Source organism: Mus caroli, chromosome 14, assembly GCF_900094665.2.
Source record: "Mus caroli chromosome 14, CAROLI_EIJ_v1.1, whole genome shotgun sequence".
In the NCBI taxonomy this organism is placed as follows: domain Eukaryota; kingdom Metazoa; phylum Chordata; class Mammalia; order Rodentia; family Muridae; genus Mus; species Mus caroli.
The window spans coordinates 90181253-90204165 of record NC_034583.1 but is presented as its reverse complement, the minus strand read 5'-3'; the positions used below and the strand labels follow the sequence as shown (position 1 = coordinate 90204165).

Below are 22913 nucleotides of genomic sequence, written 5' to 3'. Positions count from 1 at the left end.
TGATGGGTAGTAGACTCATTGTGATGTAAGTGAGAGTAGAGATGTGATGCTGGTTCCATTCTTAATCTGGAAACCGCTAAAGCTCATTCAGGTACAAGTGACACAACACTCAGGAGGCAAAGGCAGATGGATCTTGTACATTTGAGGTCAGCCTGGACTACATAGCAAGATCTAAGCCAGGCCTAGAGAGAGAGAGTTCCTATCTCCAACAGCAACGACAATAAGAATACAGCGACACTTCAAATCTGGTTAAAAATGAAAGAAGCGTGTTCAGAACGAAGACAAGCATTTGTCACAGCACTCAAAGTCTTTACCCAGTGTGCGGAAGTACCTGTCACTGTACATCTCTCCATCTCCTGCAGTTTTAGCTAGACTTGGTAGAGCCCGCCTAGAGTCCCAGGTAATGTCAACAGCTTAGTCTGCTTGAGCTACAGAGAGTTCAAAGTCACCCTGGGCAATTGAGTGAGAATCTGCCTGCAAATAAAAAGCAAAGAAGGCATGGTCGAGCCCTTGCCTAGCATGTAGAAGGTTCAGTCTCCACAGAAATAAACAGTAGAGGAGAACGGTATTGAGTGCAGAGTATTGCTCTGAAGATTAGAGACAGTCTTGATAAAATAGTAGCCCAGGGCTTGGCAGCACTTGCTAAGCGGTCACTAAACCAACTAATGATTCTCATTAGTTCCTCCAGAGACACTGTAACTTTCAAATGCACTGCTCTACCCTAGTGATCAAATGCCTTTCAGTCCCCGTCGTCCTTATACTACCACTTGGGTTGCTTATCAAGTCTGGGATGACACATCTCTCTCCCATGCCTCCTTTATGTAGTCAGTCTCACCTCCTGTATGTTATTTCCAGCCCCCCTCAGACTTCTGAAGGTACCTTCTGCATTTCTCTAATAACCTTGGATAACTATGGTAACACCAACTCTTCCTTGTGTTCCCTGATGTCTTTTTAATGACACATGGAAAGGTGGCTGGTCATACTACTAACTAAAAAATATATTTGTTAAAGTCAAGGATATGTTGCAGTCTGTGACCTCTAAATTACTCAGTATCACTTCTCTGTGGAATAGTATGACTTCTTTGTGGCATGTGTAGATAAACAATAAGCTTTAGGTGCAGACAGTACATCATTAAAATGGCCCCCTCACTGCTTGCTTGCTGTGTGATCTTGGCCAGTTTGTTCTGGATTCTTGGATTTTATTTTTCTCTCTTAAATATGCAAATGCAAAGGAGAAGGAGGGGGAGGAAGAAAAAGTACGAAGAGGGAGGAGGAGGAGAAAATGAAGGAGAAGGAAGAGAAAAAGAAGAAATCAAATACTCTATAGAATTTTGTGAAAAGTCGACACAATTAGCTTTAAGTTCCTAACACATTTTGAGGTTCAGATGAAGACTTCATGATATTATTATTATGATTCATCATATCAGCAATAGGTCTTTGCTTAACCATTCAATAGTGATAGCAAACTCTACCTTTTCCCAAAAAAAAGACCATGAGTTATTTTATATTTGGCCATCAATGAATCTTTGGGTATCTGTTATGAAAAATTACAAAAATTACGAATTCCTTTTCAGATAAGACCCTACTATTAAGCATGTGTAACCCTATAAATCATTTTCTCTCTCTCTCAGATTTATTTATTATATAGTACTCTGCATGTATATATGCCTGTATATCAGAAAAGACAACAGATTTCATTATAGATGATTATTAACCACCATGTGTTTGCTGGTAATTGAATTCACGACCTCTGGAAGAGCAGCCAGTACTCTTAACTTCTGAGCCATCTCTCCAGCACTAAGTCATGTTCTCTTAACAATAGCATTCACAGTATGCACCACAGTGAGTGGATATCAGTTCCCTCTCCATATGGGTTTGACTTGCTACATCATCATGACTGATGATCAACAAATGACTGAGCATCAACATGAATATCCTAAGTACCCCCAGGACTGTACCGTTAAGAGTGGTTACAAACTCATTTGTATGCTATATTCATCTTACAGTAACACATCAAAGAAGACTGAGGGTCTCAGGAATGGGGCTTGAAACTCAATTCCAGGTGATGAGGAAGGAAGCTAGACAGACACACAATGATTATATCACAAGTACTCGCACTTGAAAGACATTTTGAAAGTTGAACAAGTAGGAACTGTGGACAGATTGGAAGTGATAGAAAAGAATAATAACCACAGATGACTGTTGCTCTTGTTCCAAACTGTCAGGAAAATAACGGTTATTTCCTGAGAAAACTGAAGAAACAGAATTGGACTTTTGTTTTAGATGTATCTTGATAGTTAACACAGGCTAGCCTCAAAAGTTGAGACTCGCCTGGTTCTGTCTACCATGTGCTGGGACTCTAGATATGTGCCACCACATCTGGCCCTGGGCATTGCATACGAGAATCTCACACTTGACACAAGAATGGCAGATCAAATGCTGCATCTTTTATTTGGGAGAGGGAGGTCATGAGGTACACTAGTGTGTCTTTGAAAAGATAAACTATGAGGCCTACTGTACAGAACACAGGAATGATAAACAAGTTCACTTGGGAAAAGAGATGAAGCACAGAAAAAAAAAGTGGTCCTATGTCTGAGCTGGGGGACCAACCAGCCTACAGAGGTCAGGAGACAGGATGTGACATCAACATAAAATGCATCTCCTAAAAATTCAGCAGATAATTGCAAGCCACTGGTTTAGGTGCCAGGGCAAAGAGACACCAAAAAGACAGCACCCACCTCTTCATGTCTGTATTCTTGAGCATGTTGCTTGACTCACTCCAGGGCTCACCTTGTTCAAGTGAGGTTCATAATTAGCACAAAATGACACAGGAATATCAGTCATTTCCCAGTACTGACCTAAATGATTTGATTGTCAATAAGCCTAATTCTTTCTAAGACCCTGCAAGGCATAGATGTTATTGTCTTACAGGAAAAGCAATCAAAGCACAGAGAAGCTGACATGTTTCTGAGACATTCCTGAGAACATGTCAGCAAGATTGCTGGTTCTGTAGTTCTTAGCTTCCACCATCCTGACTATCCACTAGTTCAGGTTGGAGTAGAACAGAGAACACTCAGCCTCCTGCCTCAGGCCATGGTAACCTTTCCGAACCTGTTTCCTTCATCTGCTTGTCCTTTCCTGCACAGAAGTGCATTTCTCTGAGGTGCTGAAAAACAAACTCCTATAATTAAAACCAATCAGAAAAGCAATCACCCAGTTCATCAAGTATGTAAACTGCCAACCATAAACTCAGCAATATCCCTGAAAGAATTTAATGAACGTTAATTGACTGAATAAACAAAAACTATGCGCTTTTTTTTCCCTAATTTTCTTTACAAAGTACCTGGCCTTTAGAATTATACATTGGATAGTGTTTAATGAAATTCCATTACCACTAAGTTTACTTTATGAGCTTTCTTTGATAAAACCCATTCAAGCTATCCTGGAAAATACTTTTTTATTACCTAGTTTATATGACTCTCTTAAATTATGACTTGTCAGGCAGATGAAAAGAAAGTGCTGCCCTATTGTCTTGGATACATAAATCTACTGTTTACATACAGGGTAATTTTTCTCATTAGCGTCTCCTGTGGTGTCTTATTCCCTGTGGCTCAGGTTAATCATGTTACTTTTATCTTGGTCACAGGAGCTAACCTACCTGAGTCACGTTTCATTCCCCATTATCCAGTCAATCACCAACAACTGACAGTCAGCTTATGAAATGCCTAGGAAAGTGGCCCCTCTGGTTCAGATTTTATGGACATGACTTTGCTTCAGTCATTTCCTTCCATGGTAACAGTAGATGGCTCTCTCATTGATAAAAGCTTTCATTTAAATCACTCCTTTGCCAGCAAATCCTGCTTTTATAGACCAAAAATTCCCTCCTGAACCTCATCAAGTAAAGATAAAAACAAAATCATGACACTTTGTCGGAGCTTGGAAAATTAGGTATTCTTAAGGAACCATCTGGAGTCCATTTGACCTGTGCTTGGCCATCTTGGATATACTAGGCCCTCCCCAACCCATTCATGGCATATGATTTCTGCATGTGTGAGACAATTTGTTGTCAAGGTTAAATATGTAAGTTAGTTTTCCTTCATAATTATTTGCTCTCTCTTCTCTTCTGCTCACTACTTACCAGAAACACCTCTACTCATCAAGAGTCAAGACTCATTCTTTGGTGTCCTCCATTAAGCTTGCCCTGATCTTCCCATAGAGAACTAGACCTTCCCTCCCTTGGCACCCATTTTACACTTGATTGTGCCTTTCTTTATCACATATCATTTTTATGACTTACATAATTATGATTTGCATACTTAATAAATTGGAGAAATCTTTATTATCTTCCCAGATGCCACTAAATTTCTCCATAGCAAAACTCTTGATGTGGAAATTGTGCCCTTAGAAAGACCTGGACATGGATGGTGAGCAGAAGCTCTGCGGCCCTTGGATGAGACCTTTCTCCCAGGGCTATGGGTAGGGAAAGCTGATGTCTGTGCCAGGGAAGGAGTTTGTTGTTTTCCTCTCACATGTACTTGGCATGGGATGAGGGAGAAACCAGAGAAGTGATGAAAAGGAAAGCACCCAAGAAAATGAAGGGAGCCACAGGCTGGGCTGGACCGTCAGATGCACAGAGGAGCCAAAAGTGTTTTATAAATAGAGGGAGCCCCAGGGCAGTGAGGAGGCAGCTCCAAGAAATTCTCAGCCTCTTGGCAGGGGTGGAAAGTGGGGGGGGGATGAGGGGGGGGGGGGGGGGAGACACAGCCATTAAACACTCCTGTGGCTGCTGTGTGTGGTTGTCTTGGAGATGCCAGTTGAAGAAGGAGATGGTTTGAACATCAGAACTAATGCAGCAGACAGAGATAGCCCAGAGAACATAAACTTCTTAGAAGTATACACTGCCTGACCACCATATTAGCAGAGATTTGAGCCATATCTCACATATTTAAGGTAGATAAATAACCAACTGTCACACCTCATTGGATTATAAACTCTCTGGCAGTGCTTTATATAGACACCTGCTTTTCTGTGGTGGACTCACAGGAAATAACTATTTTATGGAGTCAGTCACGTTAAGTTGAAAAATACTTATAAGTGACTAGTATTTTACTCTAGTCTTACTGATTATCTTAGCAGGAAAAGGTCAAGTTAAAAAATTAACAGGGCATAAAACATTTAATCACCACTAAATACAGTACTTACTGTTCTCCTTTTACAATTGAAAAGATTTTTTTTTATCCCTTGCACAAGAAAGATGTGAGGTAGGAGAACGATATGGGCTAGAGCAGCTACGACTCATTGGGCAAGCACTTAGCCATCCCAAACACCTCCTTCTTACCTAAATTCTTAGATAAATTGCCGATAAGAATTATCTGCATTGCTAATCTTAACATGATTTTCATGACACTCCTCCGTGTGTGTATATAAGCCATTGTTTCATTGCCCAAGTGTTTCACAGTGTACACTGGGAGCAGTTAGCAGCTCGGTACATGTTGAGGGATAAACGATATCCAACAATACTCTGGGGCTGACAACTATGGACAATCTGGTACCAATAATGGAGGAGAATGAAAATAAGAAAATGAATAATACAGACATCATTTGAAACTCTCACAATGTTTACATGGCCCTTCTTCCTGGCCAAATAGGGGGTGGGCCAGGTCTGTGCATTTGGCAGGCAGCATGACCCCAAGACTTGAATAAAAGGAAATGTTCTAGGTGAACAAAGACGTATAAGAAACAGCAGCTCTGTAGAAGGGTCTAATTGCAGAATGTATTTGAAGACAAGGGATAAATATTCATGAAGGAAGACAGAGAACCTAGTACGGAATGGTCCGAAATGCAAGCATCTTGTGGAAGGCCGACTCAAAGGAGACCAGAACACTTCTCAGCTCATCCAATGAGGACAACAATGCCTCAATATCACAACCAAAGATATCACAATAAACTACACCAATATGTGTTATGGCTGCAGACTTAAAAGCCTGCAATAGAACCCTAGCGAACAGTTCCAACAGTACATGAAGAACTGTATACCGTAATGAGTGGGATTAAGTCACAAGTGAGGCTCTGTTAACATGAAAACCAGCAGGACCCACTACATTAGTAGAAAGAATGACAAATGCCCATGATTGTCTCTATCTGTGCAGAAAGCACATTTGGCAATCTCTAACATCCTTTCATGATGAAAACACTCATCACAGTTGGAATCCACGGGAATGTCCCCATCCTCATGAGGACCAGGTATGCTCACATCTAACAGACAGGATAAAAGATCACATAGATGAAAGACTAAAAAGATCAAGACACAGATGTCTGAATTTAGAGCTTTCACACAACAGTTTAGCCAAAGGCAATTAAAAATAAATAAGAAACTCATATTGCCTCCATTCACGGTTGACATGAGACCTTCTTCCTAGAAAACACTAAAGGTATTTCCAGAAAACTCCTAGAACTGACACATAAGTTCAGTGCAGTAACAGAACACAAGGTCGGTGCACAAAAATCACTTATGTCCCTAGACTCCAACAGTGGGCAATCTGAAAAGGAAATTAAAGAAACAGTTCCATCTACAATAGCATGGAATAGAAGAAAACACCTAGCAGGAAATGTAACAAATGAAGTGTTTAAGCTGAGCATTAGAAACCACAAGACATTGTTTACATTGTGGGGGTTTTGGGGGTGGGGGTGGTCTTTGATGATGAGCCTGACAGAGATTGACCCTCTCTATTTTAAACAGTACATTTTGTTTATTTGTTTTGCTTTTATTTTTCTTTGTATTAATAGATCAACTAGTTAGAGTAGGATTTCATGATGGACACTTTTAAACATAGCTCTACAAAAGGCCGGAGCAGGTTTGCAGATGAACTGAATTCAGTTGCCACTACCAATATCAGTAGACGCACAACAGCCTACAACTGTACCTCCAGGGAATCTTCCACCTTTTTCTGGCCTCTGTGGGCATCCATATGCATATAAACATACACACTCGCACAAGCACACACAAACATACATACACACATACACACACACACACGCGCGTGTGTGTGTGTGTGTGTGTGTGTGTGTGCAAGAAAAATAAATCCTTAATAAAATATGCTGCACAAAATTAAAACCATGTAGTTTTTGTTCCAAAATTGTAATTAGAATAAAAAATAAGCAATCAAAATCCCTAGCCTGTTTAGCCTGAGTTTCCTAGCAACCAAAGCAAAAAAGTACACATTGTGAGACTCTGAGGTCTAGCTGATGGAAAGAATGTTAGTGCTACCAGACAGATTTTTCCTGATTCTAAGTAAAGTCTTAGTTCTGAACAGGGTCAAGAAGACAGGTCTCTGACTTCAAGGCTGCCACCAGATAGCTCTGTGCCCTTGGAATAATGACGAATACTGAAAACTCTGTTTCTTTATTTTCTAAAGGTCTTCCAAGTATGAAATTGGATCGTAATAATGTACCATCCAACTGTAGCACCATTAATTTGACATGTTATTTGAAGGTCAAAGTTTTTATGAAGTGGCTTGTTGTGGGGGAAGCAAAGAAAATATCCTTCTCTGTCTGATTTGAAAAGTTTTGGTCTTCTCCCAAGTTCAATCATATAGTCATTTTGTTGTAGGAAAGATAGGTATTTGTCGCACACTACAATCATCTTGGTGAAAAAAAAAAAAAAAACTTATGTGGAAAGATCCCAAGGGGTCCTACTCAGCCTTGTTATTTATGTAGCCCCATGTGAGCAATAAAAGCTTTTCAATAATTTATGCAAGCCTAAGTGTGAGGTAGTTACCTGACAAAATTTCAATACTCTTTAATAAACCAAATCCCCAGTGTGACATAGACGTGGCTAATGACCAGCATACAATAGATGGAAGCTTGTTTTGATGGTCATGTCAAAAGTTTTATTCTGTGCTTGTGTCAAAATATCTCATTGGAACTGCCAATTTAAACGATCCTATATCTGTTTTAATATTTAAAACGTAGAGCCCCATCCTATGCTATTCTTGCCTGGGGTACCTACACAGAACTGCCTTAGTAGTGAATCTGCCTTCTAAGATCTTTCTAATGTGGAAAAAATGAGCTGCTCGCTGTACAGTTATGTCCGAGAGCAAGCAGTGTTCTGATCCTCTGTTGGGAGTCAGAAAATGATCACCAAACTCCTTCCTGCCTCCTTTTTCTGTTCAAGCCTTTCAAACATCTGTTGATAATAGAGAGATGTGTTTGAGATCATGAGTCCATGTTTGAGCAGCTTAAAACTAAGCTGTTATCTTTGGTTAAATAAAGAGTATTTTTTAAGATATAAGTTTTAGTGATGGGGGTGGGGTAAGTATATGTGCCCACCAGAGACCAGAAGAGGTCCTCCGACGGCTAGAGTGAACAGATGGTTCTGAGTGGCTCAATGTTGGAGCTAGGAACCAAGCTCAAGTTCTCAGGGAGAGCATCAGACATCCTTAATCACTGATCCATCTCCACAAATCCAACCAATAATTTTCTAGACCAGCATGATTCTAGAAGCTTTCAAAGCAGATATGTTCAAGAACCATGTAGGTAAGAAAGATATAAAGGCCTGCTTTTCTGTTAGGCTGTTCCTCAGTGGTAGACTGACTGTTTGTCTACAAAACAGGAGACCCTGGATTGAATCCCTAATACCGCAACAAAGAAATAAGTGTGAATAAGGCAGCAGGAGGCAGGAGGACACACAGCCGCAGTGAAGAGGGTAGGGCTCGCCTTCAAGGCATTGGGATTAAAATAATTACCTGTAATCCTGCTTTGACCTAGCAGGTTTGTTTTGTTTCTTTTCAAGTTCTCATGATCCACCAAGCTACAACTGTCCTGGCAGAAACCTTCAATGTTCAGAAGAATCTCTGTAGAAAAGTTCCCCTAAATGTTGAAGCAGCTTATGTGTCGCCTGTCCTGTGGGTGTGTCCTGCCTACTTCAGAAGTTCATAAGTCCAGAGCAGAGGTTTCACCTGGTACTATGAAGTGATTTTTGGCATAGAGTCTTTGTGATGCATAAAGTGTTTTCACAGAGGTTGCTAGCCGAAGAGATGTCATCTGTCTATAAGAGATCTTTCTTTTGTTGTTCAGAAACAATTCTTTCAGCTGCTGGTCTAATCACATCATAAAAGTTTGATGAAGAAGCATAATCATATGTGGTACTTTTATTGATTCAGTTTTTTAGAACCTTCTTATACCTTTTTTTTCCTTAACATGGCTTCATCTTGCTTGCTAAAACATGAAGGAGCTGAAACAGAAAGCTCAGCCTCCGGTAGTTTTTAATCTATTAGTGGTCTGGAAACCAGTGTGGGGAAGCATTTCATAGCTGCTGTTTTACTGAGGTCAGTCATGAAACACTGTGACTCCTGATCCCTTAGTCTCCCAAGGGACACATTTCTAAAGTCATTATCTTCCTGTCAAGTTTGTACGAGATTTTTGTTTACTAAAATAAAACCGTAATTAGTAATACATGTAGGGCATACTGAGCTCATGTGAAAAAGTGTCAGCTTTAGTTCTAATTTAGAAGACTGAGCTTTCTGTGTGAACTGGGTATTATTTAGATGAGATATTACTTACCGTCATTATGTACATTCTGGGAGCATATTGAATTCTGATTCTAACATGAAATGGGATAATGTGTGATTCACAGCTTCTAGAAACAGTGACAACTGCTAATCTTAGAATTTTAAACTTCAGAAGTATTAGAAAATGTATTTTTTAAAACATATCTCTAATCTTAAGGTAATTATTGCTTGTTCCGTCTAACTCTGAATTCCTTCTGGTAGTATTGTAAGTGGACCACAGTGACGGGAGGAACTTGGCTCTTCAGTACGCCTTGACTCATGCCACTATGGGCCTCTCCATTTAGAAAACTGTACCTGGGAAAACTGTATACTTCACAGAGACTTTAGGTGCCAGTGAGATGGCTCTGCGGGTACAGGCTCTTGCTGCCATGCCCAATGACCTGAGTTCAATTTTGGGGACCCACATAGTTGAAGGAAAGAACCAGCCTCCTCAAGCTGTCCTCTGACCTTCATAAGCACACCATAGGATGTACCCTTATACACAATCAATCAATAAAATTTTTTAAAAATTAGAGAAAATATTTTATCGTAGAATAATGGCAACTCAACCCCGTGTGTCTCTGATAGTGTTTTCGAAACAGTCTGCCTTATAATTTTCAACTGAACAACATGTGCCTTTGAAATGAACAACATTCACGAGTGTCCCTGTGTGTTGTGGCCTTCCATAATTGGTTCCGAGCAGACCTTTAAGTGATTCATATTGTTTCATCTCTGTTTTGTTTTACATTTTCTCATACATTCATTTGTCATGCCTTCTACATCTTCTCCCAAAGTATAAAGTAATACACAGCGCTGAGCTCCGGGGTCAGCCTCTTGGCTGCACATCCTGACATTGACTCTGACTCCGGATGCCTCGGCTTCTTCCAGTGCAAGATTTGATGCCGTTGGTGTGAACCTTAGGATGGCTCTGAGACTAAACAGAGAAGAGCCTGATGCGCACACACTAAGCATTCTGTGAATGTACATTGTCAGCGGTATCCTCAACAATGCAGCTGAGTGTGTGTGTGTGTGTGTGTGTGTGTGTTCTTAACCTTGAGAGGAGGTCTTGGCCTTTTCTTTCTCCCTCCCTGCCTTCCTCCTTTCCTTCCTCCCTACCTCCTTCTCTCCCTCCCTCCCTTCCTTTCATTCCTTTAGGAACTCCAATTTCAGCAGAGGCCATCTCCTCACATTGACGTCACCCATGACAAATGGCCTTTTATTACCTGCTGATTACAGTTCACCCTGATTTTCTTTTTCTGTGGCAGCCATGCAGTGCCTTCAATTTATGAAATGGAGCTGTTTCTGCATGTGACTTTCCCAGACTCTCTGGATTTAATTCTAATTTAACTTGCCACTCGAAGCCTGGTTGTGCTGCTGCTGCTGAAGTCATGATTTGTTCTTTTGTTCTCCCAGGATCTAAAATTACCACATGGGCCTCGGAAGCTTCTCGGGCATCTATCAATTGCTCTGAGTGGGGTGGCCTTCTGAGAAATAAAGGGGGTATGAAGTTACTGCTTTTAAAAGTATTTATCTGTTTATTTATTTTTGCTGTTGTTGTTGTTGTGTATGAGTATTTGTGCTTGTGTACATTTGCATTTGTATGATGGAGCTCATTCACATGCCTCAGCACAAGAGGACAGCTGTGGAGTTGGTTCTCTCCTCCGGACTTTCAGTGGGTTTCAGGGATTGAACTCAGGTCTGTAGGATTGCACAGTACCTATCTTTACCCATTGGTCATCTGGCCAGCTGCAGGGACTGGTCTTTTGAACTCTAAGGATCTATTTAGTACCAACTTACTAGGGCCATTTTGAAAATACAAAGATCATCACTAAATGCAATTGAAATAATCCTGAACCTGGAGTGAAGTCATCAAGGGCACATTGACATTCTTTAGAACACGTCCAACTTGTGAAGTACTGAGTCAGCTTGGATCCTCAATGTCATCTAACCAGAGAGCACACTGCTCTGAAAGCATGGCGCATGAAGGGTAGAGTAGAAACAGGGGAGAAGGATGCTGGCCATTCTGTTACATACATTCATGATCAAGAGAAGCCCCAGAAAGAGACCTGGTTAGGGCAATGATTCTGGGATCAGGGTCACTCATGTTCCCGTACCTACTTACCTGTGAGAGATCCCAGCCTCCTATATAGGTACTACAGTAGCCATGCTATGTCTAGAAAGTTATGTCCCTGAGCTGCAGCAAGAACTGTAGTTATTATTGGCTTGTATTTCAGTGCTAAACTCAGTAAAGCAAGTCCTGGCCATGCTCAGCCTCTGCTTGTCAGTTAACAGATTTATCACAGGTACCTTTAAGACCACTGAAAACTGGTTCGGTTTCAGAAATTCTTATCAAGATAAGCTGGTTAAAGTTGACCACAAGCAAGATCTGTGGCTGCGTTTATATGGGTTGACATTAGTATTCATATGTTAATGTAAAATAATGTAAATAATAAAAGAATGTAAAAAACAGTGTGCTTGTTATAGACCTTACATTTCAACTTAATGGAAACAAATACTATCATTGTCTTGATTTGTGAAAGATGCCAAACATCATACAACACAATAAAGGACTTTCTTTTATAAGGTTCCTTGAGCCAAAAATCTATATTTATTTGCACGGTTACATATTCAAGAAATGAATTGATTTCACCGTATCAGGGCACACAAAGTCTTCCTGTTCATAGGAATCCCTCTCAGTGCTGGAATGGCTCTGAGGACTAACTCAAGTTGTCCTTTCCTGTTGTTTTGACTCTTGTCCCGGCGACTGAGTCGATGACATGGAAAACCACAAATCCATGCTGATTGATAATGGAGGCTTTAATATGTGGCTCAGCCAGTCGCACAGCCTATGTTCTTTCACACTAGTGCAGATCTCAAGTCAAACTGCTTGAGGCTTGATGAACGGCATTTACGTTTGATCTTACTTTCTCTGAAGCCTTGACTGCCTGTTCTGCTATTTGTAGACAAGAAAAAATACACTACAAAGAAATAAACAGGAATGTGCTGGAAGAAGATGTTGTTCAACAGGTGGCTGAAATGAGGGACTAGAGTGGTATGAGAAACAGTCCCTGTTTGTCACTTAAGTGATGGCTTTTTTAAATGCAGGATGAACCGCTCCCATAATCCTTCCTTGGCTCAGCAGACTGTGATGTGTGGGCAGTTTCATATTAGATTAAGTTCAGATGCTTAATGCTTAAAAGGTGGTGGGGTTGGGGTGAAGATAGAAGACTTTGCACAGTTATGACATTGGCGTAGCTTTGCTTATAATGCTTCAAAACCCCAGGGTCATATTATAAATTTCTATGATTGCAAATTATACATATTTAAACATCTATGACATGAACATAGGTGTGTAGGGAACAGAGGGGCCTAATGGGAGGATGAGGCATGAGAAAGAAGACAGGTATAGGAGAGATGTGTTCATCATACAGGTATGCCTATGTGTAAGGAGACCTGTGTAGCCACAGTGTCCTGGACAATGGATACACTGGAGCAAAACAGGTTCCATTGGAAACATCTAAAGAAATTGGCAGTAGCTTCTCCCAGGGAGGAGAAAATTCAAAGCAATGGCCCAAGAAAAAGGGGGCATCTTTATCTTTGTGTTTAGTTCTTAAAAGAGATGAATCACTAATCAAAGGGTTTTTCTTTTTGTATTTATTATGTACGGGGGTAGGAGTGATGTCTGTGTGTGAGCCTGCACACCTGTGCCATGGCATGATCATGGAAACTAGAAGGAAGCATGCGTGAGTGGGTTCTCTCTTTTCACCATGTGGCATCCAAGTCTAACTCAGGTCATGTTGTCAGAATCAGTAGCAAGCACAAGTAGGAGCCTTCTTACTCCCCCAGAACACACATCCCCAATAATATTAATTTTGATGTTTAAAAATATGTATAATAGCTAATAACAAACACATAAAGACTCCTCAAAAAAAAATTAGAACAGGTTAAGACCTGAAGGGGGTGCAGAGGATCCTACAAAATGTTGGTCATGGTAAATGTGTCTTATAGAAACAAGGGTGCCTGTCTCTTTATTGTATTCCATTGTAATTTTAGAGAACTTCATGGGTAACTAATAAAAAGGTGAGTCATGTACTTTCTGTCTCAATCAAAAGAGATTACGGTTTGAAAAAAGTGCATGTAAATGAATTACCTGACATTACACACTAATCCTGTTTTTCTACTGGGCATTAAAATGAAACAACACACAAGTCTGGGCCAAACTTCATAGTTAAAGTCTTTTTTCCCCCTCATAATAGTAGTACAGCTAATCTTTAAAGACAATGCACTTTATTCCTCACCACACACAAAAAAATAAATAAAAATAAAAAATAAAAAATAGGAAAGTTAAATATCAAGTGCATTTCTCTGCCCAGAAATTGCTCGTCGTGAGTCACCATGTTGATGCACCGAGACCAATTCTTTCACCCTGACCTCAATTGTTTTACAATGTGTGCTGTGATTTGCATGGTTGTATGTGCTACATGCAGCTCAGACACTGCTCGCTCTCATTAAATATGTCTGTATTGACTTTATCTAGAGTGGGGCTTCCCAAAACATTCTCTAGAAAGGCTATTTAGACTTAGCAAACTGAGCTGCTACTTTAGCTCGGACAGGGGATATTTTCTTGCTTGCCTCTGCTGACACTTGCTTTTGGAGTTTGTTGCAAGAGACTGACTTGGTGGGCTTGGGTGCTTTATCGTGTACCCCAGGCTAGCCTCCAGCTCTGGCTCCTCCTGTCTCAGCCAATCACATGCTGAGATTTCATGCCTGTATCACCGTGCCTAGCTTGCTGTTGTGAACATTGTCTTTCTTTCTCCAGAAATCTTTAAATAGAAAATAGTCATGCTACTTTCTTTAGCTTTTGAGAAACATCCAGGAGATGAGAACAGTGTGTATGATCATCGAGCCCATGAGGCTACGGAACCCACAGCCGTGTTCTCAGCCTGCTGAGGTCCCGGATCAAGGGCTGGGCTTCTCCTCGTGTAATGCTACTTCTTTTTTTTTTTTTTTCAGTTCAATCTCACCATTTAGCATTGAGAGCACAAGACGCCAGAGACGATCAGAATCCCCAGACTCCAGGAAACGGCGCATCCACAGATGTGACTTCGAAGGGTGCAACAAAGTCTATACAAAAAGTTCTCACCTGAAGGCACACCGGAGAACACACACAGGTACCGCTCCCATGGGCTTCTTACCGGGGCACGGGGGAGAGGCAGGGACTGGGAAGGGACAGCAGCTCATCCTGGGCTCATCAGTGTATGATGAACATTCTCAACATAGCGACTTTGGGTCATTCCTTCTGTCTTGCATACATTGTTCTTTCTAAATGCTGTGAACAGAATGAGCTAATCATCTTTCTGGTAATCAACTTGGCCACTTAATAATTATGTGATTTATTAAGTGTTTTAAAATATCCACTGGACACTTCAAACAGCCAGCTGAACAAAAGTCTCCCCTTCCTTCAAGTTTACATTGAATTCACCACCATCCTTGGGGCATGGGGGTTCTGTTTTCAATAGTCTTCCTCTTTATTTTGTTTTAGTTTTAGGTTTGTTTGGTTTTTTTTTTTAAGACACGGTTTTTCTGTGTAGCCCTGGTTGACCTGGAATACACTCTATAGACCAGAGTGGCCTCAGACTCAGAGAACCACCTGCCTCTGCCTCCCGAGTGCTGGGATTAAAGTGGAGGGTTGGCACCACTGCCCGGCAACACTCTTCTTCTTAAGTAGCAGAGAAATAAACTCAAAGGGTTTCTATACAGAGCAGCACTGAACGTATTTTCAAAGTCAGTTCCATAAAATCCTGTGTGATTTTCCTTAGTAGTTGTTGTCACATAGGGAGAGGATTTTCAATATTTACAGAGAAAAGAAATTGATTCCTCAAGTAATTCACAATTTTACCACAACTCAACTATCTATCCTTCCATACACCTATGCCCCACTCATCTAGAAAGCACTGGTAATCATTATTAGTCATTGGCCACAATGTGGGTTTTTTTTTTTGTGCTGTGTGGCCCTAAGCTGGCATCCCCTGGGCTCCTTCTGAGTGCACTCAATGGGAGCTACTGGCAAGGAACAAAAGACAAAAGAAGACCCACCATCACTTGGTCTTCCCTACCAAGTGCCTGGTGACTTAATTCAGTGACATTCAAAGGAGCAGATGAAACAGGGAGACAGTCATAGCCTCCCTGCTGTAACAGGTCACAAACCAGCAAGTCCTGTCAAGTACCTGTCGTTGACACAGACCAGACTCCAGCAAGGTTCTCTCATGGAAAACTTCAAGCATAATAGATTCCTGTGTGACTGTGTAAAACGCATTCTCCCTCATATCAAAATAACTGCTCAAGGCAAACCACTTCCCAGATTAAATTGTAAAATCATTTAAACTGGCCTTCTTTGCCATTTCTTGAGCGCATGTTACTACATCTGTTTGCAAAGTCATGGGCCAGAAGCATTAATCATGCATGCTATCTACAGGGACTGCAAATGGGTACAACATGCTATAAATTCATGAGTTTAATTGGAATCTCTCCACAATGGTACCCATGAGCATATTTTGTCACGCTGGTCATTATTATAGCTCACCGGGTTCACAACTGAGTAAGGCACAACTGACGACTCCACCCCACCCCAGCAGCCTACACAGCACCTTCCTGTACTAGGAGAGCTAGCCAACAGGAAGTAAGTGTTCTGCTCGGTACCCAGTTGGTTTCTGCATGCCCTACGGCCAAAGTATATGATGATTTTAGCAATGGGGTCTTACAATCAAGTACTGCTGGGTAACCAAGACTGATAGATTTTATTGTTTGGGGGATATCTCTGGATAACCCTGATCAACAAGTCAGGGAGAAATGTCCCATACCTGGCTCTGGAGTTTCTATTTTGCAGCCTGTGACTTCCTAGAGAAGTACATGTCCTGAGCAGGCAACTCAAATGAAACAGAGAGGCAATCAGAAGAAACGTCAGTAGTCTGTACTGTTTTAGGGGTCTCTTAGACCCTCTTGACCAATATCCCCAGCCAGGAACTGGAATTTTTATTAGCTCGTCTACTGTTTTTGGCTTCTTATGTGAGTCTCCTCTGCTTCCGATCTTTTCCCCGCGCTTTCTGCTTAATTCTGTGTTCTTCTCCCCCCCCCGCCCCCCCGCCCCCCCCTCCGCCCCCGATTGTGCACTTCCTCATGAGATGTTCTCATCATTCTTAGGTACTACTTTTAATTTTGTAGTATATTGATTTACCATGGTTCTGGGAATTGAATCCACAGCCATGCACATGCTACCAATAAATAGACCAGCAAGGTCCATTCTCAGCCCATTGGACTGTTTTTAAATCACATTCTTACTCATTAAGACAAATAAATGAGCACAAAGACATGAAAGCCCACAAGCCGGAAGTGTGGTGAGTCCATGCCCCAGTTGTTATGGGGAAATTTCTATCCACACACACACAGAAATCGTCTTCTATGAATCATCACATGCTGAGCTATTTCTATTCTCTTTGAGCTTTCTGGAATACTTATTAGCCTCATTTTCTCACAGACACACCCCTATTCTATTCATCCAAGTGATACATAGCAAAAGAGAGGAGGGTTTTTAATCGGGTGTGATTAAAGAACGTATTTCCCCAGGACGATTGGATTTCATCTTACAGGTTTTAACATATGCTAAGCGAGTAGAAGAGACGTCAGTTATTCACCATGATTCAAAACAACGTAAACCACGGGCAGCTGAAGCAGAATTAGTAAGCTTGAGTTATTAGTAAGATGACCTCACAGACTTTCAAGGTCACAGTGGCCTTCTACATCACAGCACAGAGTATGTTTTCTAGTTAGAGGGAGCTCTTGCCTAGGAGCAAGTCACTTCTCCGCTGTTTTCCACACATTTGTACATCCTTTGTCTTGTTCAGTCTGCATAGCTCTTTTTCACACAAGGACTGCTGCCCCTACACTAGGTTTTCCACCTCTCCTTATGGACGTCCACCAGCAGCTTGTTCATCAGCAAGACATTGGGTGGAAGTTTAAGACAGAGTCCTGTCCTCTTATGGTGCCATTTGGGGCTTCCAGGTGGATGGGGATCCCTCAAATGATCACACTTTTTCTGACACTGACTGGCAGTCATTGGGTCATGGTGAAGTACCTCCTGTCATCCAGATTAGACACTCCCAATTTTGTCAGCCGTGTCTTTTCTAGGTGCTCTCACGCTTGTCTCCTTATGCTGTCTTTATAAGGTTTGTGGGAAGAGATATTTATGGAAGTCTCTTAATGTGAACAAAATATATGTAAGTCTTCTGGAAGTTAACTCTATTAGGAGCATGTAGATCAAGGAATGCTGCCAACGAGATCTAGTTTATTATCCATTGTAGCAGATAGAAACCGATTAATTTTTAGACCTAGGCTTATAATGTTTGAGCTATCCCTGAAATGATGACTTGCTCTGGAGGTGAGGTTGAGGCAACTTCTGGGGATCCAGAGAACTCTTGCTGTAATGTTGGCAGCCTGGGGATTTATATGTTACATTCTCCAATCCAGAAAATGCATATTACAAGCCCATTGTAGTGACTTATGGTATTGTGTTAAAATCAGTAAGTCAAAAGGATCTGAATAACACACACACACACACACACCCCATCTCTCCTTCATCGTTTCCATCTTTTCCAGTTGATTGATGGGCAGATTGAACATGACAAATGCAGAGAAAATACCCTGAGTTGTAATCCTAGAGACCTCCATATGGCAGGCTCTTCGTGTAAATATGCTACCTCTAGTCTGCAGCAATATATACTCGCTAAACTCCAGCCTAAAACCCAAAATGCATCAAATCCATTCATCCCCTTCCCAGGGAATCACTTACAGCCAATCCTCTGTATCCAAAGGGGTCCACTCCTGTGCATTAGTCTTGGATCTTACTTAACATCTGTGAACTTTTTCTTGTCAGCATCCCTTAGCAGTATGCACAGAAGCTATGGGAAGCATATGCATTGTATCAGATACTGTAAACAGCCAGATATTATCTGGGGTGTCCAAGAAGATGTGCAGAGGTTAGATGCAAATATTTCACTGGTTTCTATCTTACACCTTGAGTATCTGTGAGGATGGGGCAAGAACCAGTTCTCTGATACCTAGGGACCACTCTAGTCTGTGCAGGCATAGCCTCTTGAAATGACAGTCAAGTGACATTATTGTCAAATAGAAAGAAAGAGTAAAATTTGGTTAACTTGTTGTAACTGGTGTCAAATGATCCCAGGCTAGCTTATAATTTATAATTATACACAAGATTTCATAACATAGTGAGTAAAATGTAATCAACACTGGCTCTATAGAAATTCAGGCTGGCTTGCATGCTTTTAATAAACAGCTTCTTAGCCTTACCTTTGCTTCAGGCATGTTGAGTAAGATCCTTATGTGTGACCAAAAATACTGTATGTGGAGTTTGGGATTATAACTGATGAGTTACGAAATCCGTGCACGCTATGGGAAGGGAGCAGGCTGCAGTGAGAAACTTTCCTTAAGAAGGACACAGTAATTATCCTGTTAATGCTTTACAGTTCTGCACTTTAATAGTGTCTGACCACTCGTGCATTTCCTTAGGACACAACCTTGTAAACATTTCTAGGGATACAGGAAAGGGAACTTTTCTAGATGTTAGCAATGCATACACAATTAAAGAAGAGTTTGGGAGTGCACATTTAAATAATTTCAATTTTAAAATAATCAGCTCTATTTTGTTACTGTGCAGCTCAGGTAGTGGCAGGAATATGTGAGCAATTATTTTGAAATGGTGTCATGATGGCAACCCCTGCCGAGGCTACATTGTTAAAGGAACATTACAAAGGAGAAAATGTAGCTCAAGAGTCATTCACAATTTTGCCAGCAGGCCCACTGTTCCTACCCTCTCGTCTACATTGTATATTTCTTCCACACAATAAGGTATGCAGTGTATTTAAATGAAAATGTAGAAGATGTAAGTTAACGGAGTCTTACTTGTACAGTGAATATCTACTTTTCATTTCCTTCATTTAAAGCTAGTACAGGTATATGAAGTGTACATTCTAAAAGAAAAGATGGCATCATTTCGAGTGCTCACTATAGTCTTAAGCAGGGGCTCTCAACCTTTGGGGCTCGGAGTACCCTTTCATGGGGGTCAACTAGGATCATTAAAAAACACAGATACCTACAATATGATTCATAACATTAGCAAAATTACAGCTATGAAGTAGCAACGAAAATAATTTTATGGTTGGTTATCACCACAACCTGAGGCACTGTGTTGAAGGGCCGCTGCATTAGGAAGGCTGATAACCACGAAGTAATTTCAATGCTGTTTTAACTCTCAGGTGTCAGTAATGCATACAGCCACTAGATGGAGCACTAGACTCGGCTGTTGCAGCTAGGCTAGGTGGGAAATTTGATGGCTCTCCTGTTGTGTGGGACACACTAAACTGAAACGTGGCAATCAGAATGAAATGTTCCACAGAGCATTTCAACTTAGTAATGAATGGAAAACAGAGTTAAATTTCAAGCCAAGTTTCTAAAAATAATTCCAACATGTCTTTTCTTTTTCAATAAATATTGGAAATATTTCATATTATAAATTGATATTATGCCCCTGCCACAAATCTGGGGTAAGGGGGGGAGTCATTAATAGGGCAGTTTTGTTTAATGTTCATTAAAATTTATATGAAAACTGAACTTGAGATAGATACATTTCTCATGTGTCTGCCTTCATAAAAATAACTCATATCAGAATATTAGACATCAAAAGGTTACTTATGGAGGCTTGAAAATATGAACCAGGGATGACTAAACTGTGTCTGAAATCTGTCCTTATTTACATTTAAAAGTAAAGGAAACTGTATCCTAATTAGCAACGCCTCCTCTGATGAAAGGGGCATGTGCTGTAACTGGATCACTGTTATTTATAAATTACACGTGTGATGCACTTAAGCCCCACTTACACCTACGCTCCCTCCCACGCGGTGATGCTAAGTGGCTCCAGATTCCACGGTCTCACTTTTCCCCTGACTCATCGCTTCTTATTGCTATTCATGTATTTCTTTCTTCTAAACTGACATCTCAATTTCCTTTTTTTTTTTTCCTGAATGAGATTCTAAAGTGGCTTGGGGAGATTCTCTGACAGCTGTCCATTGCGGTGGCCTTTGGGTCCACCTTCAGATACGTACAGTGCTACTTCTGATATTTGCGTCATTAAAGCACAGCTCATGGTTCCTTGACCTCCCCTTTTTAGGATCTCCCTCCCATCTCTATTAACTATAAGACAAAGCACACAGCCTAGTGATGGTGCTGAGATATCATCTAAACCCTGACTCTTTTCAGGGTAGAATCCTCATGGTAAGTAACTTGTAAGTCCTGGCCAGAGTTCATGTAGTCTATGAGCTGTATGGTTGTCTTCGTCTGTTTCTGCTGCTGATGGTACAGTATCACAGACTAGGCAAGATCTAAAGAATTGAGCTTGCTCCTGATTTCTGGGTCTGGTCCAAGGTTGAAGGACTGCATTAGATGGTGGCCTTCTTGATATTGGAGTCCCGTGGTGGCTGTCACAGGACAGGAGACAGGAATGTTTGAGAAACTTATTTCCTACTCCTTAATGCCTCATGGTAGGGATTAAATTTCAACATGAATTTGGGTATTTGTTTGTTTGGTTGGTTTTTGTTTTTGTTTTGTCTTGTCTTGGGTTTTTTGTTGGTGGTAGTGGGATTTTTCTGGATGGCTGTTTGTTGGGTGAGTCTGAGTGTCAATCACACTCAAACTACAACAAAGTGTGCTGAGAAATTAAAAAATGAAATATGAAATGTGAAGTGATGAAACTAAAGTTTGCATCTCTCTTTGTCCTGTAACTGATAAGCTTGGAGCAGCTACCAAAGGTGTGGCAATCTCACGGATTTTCATTTTTAGCTTTATCACCAGATGTTGTAAGTCTCATTAAAAATGTGTGACTCAGGACATCAGTTTTATAACCGAAGCAGATAGATACAGTGATAACACATCCTAGGCATTCGGCAGTCCTTTGCTGAAGTGGATCCAGCTATAGAGATATGTCATTGTAAACATATGGCTACAATTAAATAACTTTACTTGGGACTCTAATGGATTTGATATGTATGAGCAGTAGTTGTTTAGAAGTGAAGCTAACCACCATTTAGTAAGCATAATATGTCACTGTCATAGTAAATAAACAGTTGTTTACATTCTTACTAAAATATTTCAGTTTCCCATTTGAAAGGCCATATCCATGGGGTGAACTCAGCAACTACGGGTTTTCTTTTTCTCCATTTTCTCCATTCCTATAGATGGAGTTTCAGAAGGACAGAAAAAGTCATGGACCGTCCTTGGTGAGCTTGCCCATAGCAGAGTAGATAATTCACACCATAGCCATGGGAGATCAAGCAGTTGCAATGGTGCCTAGTTCTCCAGATGAGCCTGGGTCTGTGCAGCTCATTCTGACCCTCAACTCTAACCTCAAATGGCCTGCCTACTTGACTCTTTTCTTCCTACTCCATCAGTCAATAACGTCTTTTCATTTTCCAGAATGCCTCAGTGTCACCTGGCCTATTAAGCTTTTTGACACGCGACCCACTCACATATACACCTTGTGCCCCCAAGTAGGCATTCCATCCTCCAGAGCCCTCCAGTATGTAGCCTGATACTATGAAGACATTATGGTGGAAAGGAAAGGCATGTGGGGAAAACTGAGGCAAGTTGAACAACATTCATGGCAGCTGACCAGATAGATGTGAGGATGAGGGAGGGGAATGCTAAGCTAAGAACAGCCAGCGTGTGTGCTTACTGTGGGGGCTTGGGATACTTGTACACATGAAGATCTCACGTGGAGGGTACAGACATTTCTCTGTCCCACAAAATCATGCACAGCTATGCAAGTATGCTAGACATTTTTTACTGGCTATGTAAATCCCAGGAAATGAGCCAGGTTAGAACATCCACCAGGGGTCAAACATTAAGGGAAAAAAAGCCCATTTTTAATTGAGGCCCTGGTTGCTCTAGGGTCTGTGTTCTTGTCTTTCAACCCAGTCCTTGACAAGTTCACAAACCTGCCAGGTTGATCCCTTCAGGAGAGCCATCAATCCCATGCTTGCCTGTATGGCAGCACATATGTACTTAGCATTAGTGTGACAAGATGGCATGAGAGGTGACTAACTAGCCTTTCTCCCCACTCTATGAAACTTTTATGTGAGAAGACACAGACCAGGAGCACTAGTCCCCAAATAAAACCAGACAGGCCGCTCTTGAGTGCTCCATTGCTCAGCACACGACTCTTTGCATGCTAATGAATGAGATTTAAAAGTGAAGACTAGGAGTAGGACCACAGGCCTCTTCCGGATGGACCAGCACCGG

At 41.1% G+C, this 22913-nt stretch overlaps 1 protein-coding gene across 10 annotated transcripts in view; it reads left to right on the top strand.

The window, feature by feature from the left end:
- Positions 1–22913, top strand: part of Klf12 (Kruppel like factor 12) — a 411764-nt gene that overhangs the window by 362508 nt on the left and 26343 nt on the right. For all 10 annotated transcript variants that reach the window (XM_021182110.2, XM_029469157.1, XM_029469158.1 and 7 more), the window contains one exon: positions 14562–14719. In XM_021182110.2, the coding sequence (XP_021037769.1) occupies positions 14562–14719 (158 nt within the window). The remainder of the gene's footprint in view (positions 1–14561; positions 14720–22913) is intronic.